The 9,480-nt window shown below is 43.0% G+C and overlaps 1 protein-coding gene across 1 annotated transcript in view; it reads left to right on the top strand.

Annotated features, from left to right (window-relative positions):
• LOC101983540 (constitutive coactivator of PPAR-gamma-like protein 1) overlaps window positions 1–7,811 on the top strand; it is a gene marked incomplete at its 5' end in the record, with an annotated part of 84,686 nt that extends 76,875 nt beyond the window's left edge. Inside the window, 4 exon segments of the mRNA XM_026783022.1 lie at window positions 1,783–1,924; window positions 2,466–2,488; window positions 2,491–2,561; window positions 5,928–7,811. Of these exon segments, the coding sequence (XP_026638823.1) occupies window positions 1,783–1,924; window positions 2,466–2,488; window positions 2,491–2,561; window positions 5,928–6,239 (548 nt within the window).
• Window positions 7,812–9,480: the final 1,669 nt, after the last annotated feature.

The raw sequence follows: 9,480 nt of genomic DNA, 5'->3' as shown, positions 1-9,480 counted from the left end.
AAAGAAGCCTGTTGTTTTCTAAGAGACAGAAAAGGAGTAGATCCAGATAGGAGGGGAGGTGGGGAGGAACTGGGAGGAGTAGAGGGACGAGAAATTAATCAGAATATATTATGTAAGAAAAAAATCTATTTTTAATAAAAGGAAAAAATAAAGTAAAATAAAAAGAAGATGGGGCAGGAAAATTTCCACAAGTTCAATGCTAGGCTGGTGTTCATGGAAAGTCTTAGATCAGTTAATACTATATGGTGAGATTGTGTCTTAGAAAAGTTATTTATCTTAATTACCTGGTAAAATAATATTTTTGACGTAAAATAAGCTATTATTAAAACATATTGTCTGGCTGGGTATGGTGCACACTCCTTTAATCTTAGCAATCTGGAAGCAGAGGCAGATTCGAACCCAGCCTGGTCTATAGAGCAAGCCCAAGGCCAGCTAAGACCCTGTGTCAAGAAAACAAGAACTGTCTTGTCTGTTTCTTTATACTTTTCTCGTGTGGCTACAGGAAACAGAGGCCTCTCCTAAGAGGGTGGTAACTTGGTAGGCAGACCTGTTTCCACTACTTCTTCAACTGTGTAGGTCAGTCATAGGCACGTTTTGACACCAGGATGGCAGGGAACATATGCTTAGAAGTAAGGTGTTCACGCTCATTTGTTTGAACAGTTTTCCTGTACTTAATAGTTTAAGAAATGTCTTAGATTAGAAAGCTAGAATATTCACATTGTCAGTAATATGAAATGCGTGTAGTCCACCTGTGATTCCACCCGACATACAGAGCTAGAGGGCTAAGAGGTCATGGCAGGCCTGGATTGCACAATGAGACCCTGTTTCGTGAGGTCTTATATAGTCCAGATGTAGCGTGCTTGCCTAGCCCTGCATGGCCTTGGGTTCAATTCCTTGTGCTTTGAGAGTGAGAGAGGAAGGGCTGTTTCTAGACTTACTAATTTCCCTAATGTTTAGATAATGCTGTAGAAATGGGAGTGTTTACCTAGAGGAAAGTGTACTGAGGTTGCACAAGCCCATCTGGTGGTGAAGGCAGGCCAGCTGCATGCAGCTACATTTCACTGTGAATTTCCCTAAATAGGGGTTTCACATTGGCAGTTGGAATCCAGCTCAGTTGCAAATCCATTTGTTTGTTTTATATTTTAAACTTCTATTTTGTGTGTATGAACATGCTACAGGGTAATTATGGAGGTCAGAGGGCAGCTTGGAGGAGTTGGTTCTCTCTTTTAAACTTGGATCTCAATGATAGATCATCTATCAGACTTGGTGGCAAGCACCATTATTGGGTGGATGAGCCATCACACCAGCCCCCCCCCCCCAAATTTATACAGGGTCTCCATCTGTACTCCAGTTGGGCCTCAAATCCACAATCCTCCTGCCTCAGTTTCTCAAGTGTTTTAATCACAAATGCTTACACTACCATACCTAGCTCTGTTGTGGGTTCTTAACTATAGCTTGAAATCACATGGTGCAGGGCCGGGCATGTCTATAATCTCAACACTCAGAAGGCAGAGGCAGGTGAGTTTGATACAAGCCTGAGTTCTAATCTGGAGAGTTCCAAGACAGACAGTGTACATAGAGAGACAAAATAATAATAACAATAATAAAAAAATTGCATGGTGTGTACAGAGGGTCTTCTGTAATATAATCTTCACAAAGCAAGGTAAATAGCTTCTTACTAAGTTGGCAACAACCAAGAGTTGCTTTGCTTGCTTTCTCTTTGTTGGTCCTAATGATGCAATTGTAAAGATCTTGTCTTCTCGTGTATTTATTTTTGTGCAGGAGTTCAACCTATTCCTTCTCAGGGAGGGAAGCTAGAAATAGCTGGTACCGTGGTCGGCCACTGGGCTGGAAGCAGGCGGGGTCGTGGGGGCCGAGGGCCCTTCCCTCTGCAGGTGGTGTCTGTAGGAGGACCGACGAGAGGGTAAGCTCTGGACCTGGATGGTGAAAACAGTCTTTGACTGGCTCCTCCTTCTGAGCAGGAGTTGTTCCACCTCACTCCACCCCCTATTCTCTACTCCTACCCTTCCCCCCCACCCCGGCTTTTTTTCTTTTTTTTTGAGACAGTTTCTCTGGGTAGCCTTGGTTGTCTTAGAACTCACTCTGTAGACCAGGCTGACCTCTGCCTCCCAAGTTCTGGGATCAAAGGTGTGTGCCACCACTACCTAGCAAAGGTGTTAGTGTTACATGGAACCCTGTTATATAACATTCTATAATTGTTTAATTGACTATTATCAAATAATTAACCATGCATTATTCAATTAATGAACTGTCTTTTTAAAAGTACTTAAAGTTTTAGTCTTGAATGTGAACCAGAAAAATGATTCCTTGAGTTTGACGTGACCATGCTTAATACTTAATACCCAATACTCGCTGTCTCGCTCAGTGTAAGATCTATTTGAGAGTATTTTCAGCATAATCTTTGATAGATTTAAGTCTGTTTGGTCTTGTCTTTTTATATACAGGCGTCCAAGGGGAGTTATTTCCACTCGGTGATTAGAACATTTGGAAGAGGTGGAAGGTACTATGGCAGAGGCTACAAAAGCCAGGGAGCAATTCAGGTAATTCAGCACAGGGTTCCTGTCACTCCTGCATGTCTCCCTAGGCTGAGTTTCTCCTGCTGTGTTGTGACTGTTGGGGCAGTTTTTAGTCCTCTGACTTGATACCTGGCCCATAGGTGCTTTCCATGTTTACCTAAAACTTCCTGTGAGCCCAAGTCATTTCCTTTCATTCAGGAAGTTCATCTGTGTAATACCTTTGGTGTTGGACCTCTTGTTTAGACCAAATGAGGACCCAGGCTCCCCTGGCTACCTATCTTCTTAGTTTGCAACTTCTTAAATGGAAAATGAATTAAAAAAAAAAAGTCAGGGTCTCACTGTATAGCCCTGGCTGACCTGGAACTTGCTGTGTAGACCAGGCTGGCCTCGAACTCAGAGATCCACCTGCCTCTGACTTCTGAGTATTGCTGCAGTTAAAGGCATGCACCACCATCCAATTGAAATGAGATTTGAGACTATAGACCTGATACCAAGTTATTCAGTCTACAGGTTAAACATGTACATATGATATATGGGATGATGGTTTATGTGTGTGTATTAAGGCTTGCTTATTTTTCAGTGGGGTCATGATGGTGCATGCCTTTAATCCCAGCACAGATACAAACAGATCTCAAGTATGAGGCTAGTGTGGTCCACAAAACAAGTTCTAGAACCTTGTCTCCAAACTAACAAACAAACAAAAAGACTCGCTTATTTTTATTTTGTGTGTGTGTGTGGATGTTTTGCCTTCATGTATGTCTGGGCACCATGAGCCTCAGATCAAAATAAGATGTTGGAGTCCCTGGGATTAGAGTTAGAGAAATTCCATGCAGGTGCTGGGAACCTAGCCCAGGTCCTCTTAAAACTCTTAAAACCACTGCTTTTAACCTTCTGCCCCACTTTTATTTTTTTTTTAATCTTTAAGGTAAGATTCTCATGTATACCTGTTGTAGCTATGCTTTTTTTTTTTATCTCTGTCTCACATATCCTTTTCCCTGATTGAACTTTCTGTAGCCTTTCTTTTTTTTTTTTTTTTCTTGAGACAGGGTTTCCTGTAGCCTTCTTATGGATACCTGTACCTTGTGCATGCCATGTAGAGACAGTGTGCTTTTACTTCCTGTTCCAGTAAAATACTTGTTGAGTTCAAACACCAAGTATTTACTAATACTCTATTTCTAGTGTCTAAATGTACTCTTATCCATCTTGGAGAATCTTGCTTCAGGAGGAGGTGATTAAATAATTCATCCCATAGTTAGTCAGTGCTTTGTCACACATTCACAGCACAGCTGGAGGCATAGGGCATGTCTGTGTGCCCCTGCGTTCTTACACCACCTCTTCTAAAAGGCTCAGTACCTGTTCACGGCACAGCTGGAGGTGGAGGGCGTGTCTGTGTGCCCCTGCGTTCTCACACCACCTCTTCTGAAAGTACCTGTTTCCCTGGCCCCCGGGGAGCCATGATTTTGCCTCATTTGTCTTGATTCTATAAATACCTTTTTGTCCCATGTCCCCTTTAGGCTCCAGGTCTGTTCTGGTCTCTGAGGCCCTTTCCTTGGTGGGTTCTTAAAGAATTGCCCCTCAGGAAGGGCTGAAGGAAACTGTTCGATGTGAAGGTGTTTTCCTAATCAGGACACTGGCTTGCAGACTTTCCACCGTTTTCTTGATTCCTTTATTTTCTTCAGCTTACCTAATGTTATTCATATTGAACTTACCTGTGTGCTAGACTTATGTTCCCTTATTGGTTTTGGTTTCCCATGAAGCCTTGCTGCCTTTCCTAAAGCCCCTGGCACTAACCGACCACACACTCAGAACAGTGAGCTTAGACCTTGCTCTTGAGGAGCTTGTCTCCAGTGGGCTGGCAGTGCTGCTTGGCTCTGGCTCAGTTCCTTTTCTTTGCCGCTTCTTTCTTTTTTAAAAGATTTATTTATTTATTTATTATGTACACAGTGTTCTGTCCACATGTATGCCTACAGGGCAGAAGCGGGCATCAGTCTCATTACAGATGGCTGTGAGCTACCATCTGGTTGCTGGGAATTGAACTCAGGACCTCTGGAAGAGCAGCCAATGCTCTTAACCTCTGAGCCATCTCTCCAGCCTGTCTTTGTTGTTTTCGTCTTCAGTGTTCCAGTGGCTTTCTTGCTGGCTCTTCTATGCCTACCTTTGATTTTTGGAGGCTCTTCATTGCTTGTCTCCTCTCTTCTTTTTTAGTTTATAACTCAGGTTACAATTTACCTTTATGGTTTTTATTTTGTTTTCCTTGTTTGGTTGTTGTTACTCTTCTGAGACACTCGCTACCATAGCCCCGGATGATCTGGAACTTGCTATGTAGGCCGGGTTGATCTCAAATTCATAGAGATTCCCTGCTACTGTCTCCTGGGTACTAGGATTAAAGTTATGGATCATTGTGCCATATGGAGCACTATGCCACACCTTATGTATTCATTCATTTGTTCATTCTTGTGTGTGTATAATGTATGTGTTATGCATTCATGAATCACAATGGTCATGTAGCAGTAAAAGCTCAACTTTGTGGCATTATTTATTTATTTATTTATTTATTTATTTTTGAGACAGCTTGAGCACTCAGCCCCACCATCCTTCTTGCTCCCAAAGAACCGTATTGACAGTCACTCCCCACCCTGTGACCTTTCCTTCAGCTTCCATTTGCCAATCAGTCTCATTTGTGTTAAGGGACGTTTATAATCCTGATTGTCATAACTTGTTGACTTAGAAACTTGATTTCTAAGGGGAGAAAGAAGGCTCACAGCAGAAAACTGCCAGGCCACAGTCTCTGTCACAATCAGGGTGAAGGCATCACCATCTCAGAGAGCCTTATGTTGGGAAATGTGTCAGACTCAAGGTCCATTGTTTTCAAGGGAAATTATTTGTCAACCTGCTTAGAGAAGGAGGCGCACTCCAGAAGAGGTCATTCCCAATCCTTGTGCTGTTGTTCATATAGCCTTGCTTCGTGTTGAGGGTGCCTGGCAGTGTTCTTGTTTACTCTGTAAAGATGGGGCATGTGCATTCTGAGGCCTATGCATTTTGGAAAGTATGAGGACAGCCTCCATTTCAAAGAAGACTCGCTAAAAGGTGCTTATAACTTTAAATAATTAGGTACTATGTAAAATTGTTAGAGCACTCCAAGTGGGACTTTATCATTTTAAAACAAACATTACCAGCAGAGATGTTGAGGCAAGGGGCTACAGAAGGAATTAGCCAAGACGGTTGAAGGCCGAGCAGAACAGAGGCAGAGGGCCTAGCCTCTCATATTTTCCTTTTGAATTCTCTGGCTGAGGCATTATGGCCAAGCCATGTCCTGCCCGTCCATGTTGTCCCCAGTCCAGCCCTGCCTCTTCCATACCTAAAGCTCTTATCACCTCTCCTTCTCAACAGGGCCGGCCTCCTTATGCTGCTTCAGCAGAAGAAGTGGCCAAAGAACTGAAGTCGAAATCTGGGGAATCCAAGTCCTCTGCTGTATCCTCAGAAGGATCCCTGGCTGAAAATGGAGTGATGGCCGAGGAGAAGCCAGTGCCCCAACTTAATGGGAGCACAGGCGACACCAGGGCCCCCAGCCACTCTGAAAGTGCCTTGAACAATGACTCTAAAACGTGCAATACAAATCCTCACTTAAATGCACTAAGTACAGACAGCGCCTGCCGCAAGGAGGCTGCTCTGGAGGCAGCTGCCTTAAATAAAGAAGAGTAAACTTATTTTTTATAGAGGGTGAAGGATGCTGGAAGGGTAAGGATTTAGGAATACCTGGAGAGAAAGAGAGCCTGCAGTTATGTACATTTTGTCCTTTCCGTAAGAGAAAAATGAGGACTTTGGAAATTCAGATCCCTCTTTGATATCAGAGATTTAAAACAACACATTTTTTTAGTTTTAACCAGTTGTAGTCAAAATGCTACAATAAAACAAAAAAGGAGAAAGAAAATGAAGAGCATTTGACTCCCGCACTTAAAATGAAGTACACAAAGTTTTAACTGGTTATGACAAAAGCCTAGAGTTGTGTTTCTTGAACTATAAAGAAAACAAATTTTGGCAGTCTTTAAGTATATATAGCTTAAAATATAATTTTTAGCATTTGGCACCATATGTATGCCATTATATTTGATTTTTGCATTACTGTTTCACAATGAAGCTTTGTTTTAAGGCTTTGATTTTTATGATTATGAAAGAAATAAGGCACAACCACAGTTTTTCTTTCTTAAATTTCATCACTCTTGATGTGGTTCTTTTGTGTTAAAAAAAAGTGCAACTATCAAAACTAAAAAAAATTACAGAGTAAACTGCTGTTGTGCTGATTTTGAATACACAATACATCATAAGTACTTTACAAGCAAGTTCAATGGAGATAAAGTTGAAATCATAGAAGATGCAAATGACCTTTCAAAATCAGCACAATGTGTTCTGAAACTTCGTGACTAATACACCATGCATCTGTGATCAATGAGCTATGTGGTTTTGATCGGATGTAGACCATTAGTGCTACTACTTGAGCTAAACTTCGGCATGGTCCATAACTTTTAAAGTGTGTAGTTACTATTATGCATGTTATTGTCCTTTCTTCCATTCTTACCAGTATGTGCCCATTTGCAAAACAAAAACGCTAATAATCAGTAATAGTCCTATAAAAGATGTTAACTCTGTTTAGTCATTGACTGATCTTGCTCTAACCTTAAAATTTTGTGATTATTGACCTCTGTTGCATTTATTCTAAACCCCCAAAATTATCTAGCCGTTTGGAATATCAACATTACCCTGGTGTACTCACTGCTGTGCGCATTACTGCTCTTTGTTGCTGTTTTATGCCTTCATATTAGCAAAATATGAAATTCTGTGAAGAAAAACCCCCCCTTTGATCTTAAAAAACAAAACACCCCTCCCCTTCTGTGGCAGGAAACAGATTGCTTGTTCTTGAGAAGTTTCCCATCAGGAATTTAGTAGAAGCAGGTATACTTCTATCATTTTGATGTTTTGTTACTGTTTCCAAACAATGTACTTTGAATCAGAATCACTTCTTACGTTTCATATACTTCCGATGCTCTTCATCACATCAGTGATCAGAAGTGAGGTGTAACTCCCCAGCCCCTGCCCGCAAGAGCTAAGTAGGATCTTACTGTAAGTTGAAGGGAGTTCCGCCCTAACTCATGGATTGTGAAGAATGAACTGTCATTGGACCTGATTGACTGTCGATGGATTGTGGTGTGGTGTATCCGGAGGCTATTGAATGCAGCTTACAATGCTTACTAAAAATCTTTATTCTTTTAGTATAAAGTATGGTGTGGCTTTTAAATTCACTGGTGAAAGCATAAATTTAACAGAGGTTTAATTCAAATTGCAGTAGCTCATGAAGAGCTCCGTCAGATAACAAAAAGTTCAGAAATACCATGCCCTGTCAGAGTAATTCTAGAGGGACATAATCGAGCTGATGAGGGAGAGGGACTTGATCGGGGGAGGGGGAGGGAAGTGGGAGGCGGTGGCGGGGAGGAGGCAGAAATCCTTAATGAATAAATAAATTAAAAAAATAAAGACATTCTCCGACCAATCAGGCTAAGTCAAAAGTGAGTTTTATAAAGGCCTAAGAGGGTAAGATCTGGACTAAATCTTTCTTAAAGTTGGAGTTACAAGTGTGGCTGCTTTTTGTGAGTCTTTTTACCTCTTATCTCCCTCAGCCTGATTTAGGTGTGCCTGGTTTAGTGGCCAGGAAGTGCCTGCAAGCGCGCGCTCCCAGCCCAGACTCTGGCTTGGTGGGTGGAGCGGGCCTTGCGCAGCAGATGCGCGCGCATCTAGGGGCGGGGCCGAGCCGTGCCCAAGGCCCTGGCCCCTCACGCTGCTGCACCAGGGCGGAACCGCGTGACGAGGCCTGAGACTGCGCCTGCTCGGTTGGTCGGGCCCTGATACTTAAAGAGCCGCATCCACGGCCTTACATCCTCTGGGTACCGCTATTCGCGGCGTCCGTAAGCCTCAGGAAGGACCCGAGACACAGCCGCTGGGATCCCGACCAGTCGGCGTCTTTTGCCGTGGCCTCCAAATCACGGGGGAGAATACCTCCGGTCCGATTCTATTAATTTGGTCTCCAGGGTTTCGGGGACAGTGAACCTCGGTACCTGTTGCCCATATCCTTTGGCTGTGTTTGGTAGCCGGGCCTATACAAAAATCAAGGTCTCCGTGGCCAGTGGGAAGCAAGTCCAGTCCACTCTGGATTCCAATAGAACAGCCCAGCAGCACAAGTAGGGGAAGATTGCTAACTCTGAATATGCAGACCCTCGCAGAGTCTTAGTCACAAACCTCTCTTCTGGATCCTCCTGGCATGGGGACAGCTAACTGACCAGAATGGCCTGGCTTAAACTGAGGGGTGGATAGTTTTGTGCACCATAAAGTCCCAACGACAGGATCTCAGGGATTTCCCCTCTGTGGCATCCTTTCCCCTGCTTTCATATTATTTGGATTGCATGTGTTTAGAGCCTAAGATACCATTCTTGGCTCCAGGGTAGGCTTCCACCTTAACGACTAGAAGTTTAGGCTTGAGCATGAGGGAGAGTGTTCTGGATATGGTACTGGACCCTCGCTTTGCTGGAGACATACTCACTGTTCCTCACACACCACCGAATTTCAGGGGACTTTATTCATATGTGGCTCTGGCCAGAACTCAGGAACAAATCTGAGGCTTTGTACACACCAAACATGAACTCAGTCTGGTGTTGTTCCTGGTCGGATGGCAAATTGTGCTTGACCTGATGCTCTTGGTAGCATCTTTTAGAAAGAAACTTTTATGATTTTTGCTGTAACTCTGTCATCTTGAAACAACTATTGTGAACACTGGGTCTTCTTTTTTGTTGTCATATGTATTTTCTTTTTCTCTTCAGCACAGAGGGGACATTCTTCTTATGAGTTTAAGGTTCTTGTGTGGCACCTTTACCAGGCTTTGCTCTCCCCTACAAGG

The sequence above is a fragment of the Microtus ochrogaster genome, chromosome 16 (genome assembly GCF_000317375.1).
Source record: "Microtus ochrogaster isolate Prairie Vole_2 chromosome 16, MicOch1.0, whole genome shotgun sequence".
In the NCBI taxonomy this organism is placed as follows: domain Eukaryota; kingdom Metazoa; phylum Chordata; class Mammalia; order Rodentia; family Cricetidae; genus Microtus; species Microtus ochrogaster.
Note: the sequence above shows the minus strand (reverse complement) of the source record. Positions and strands in the feature narration are given on the sequence as shown.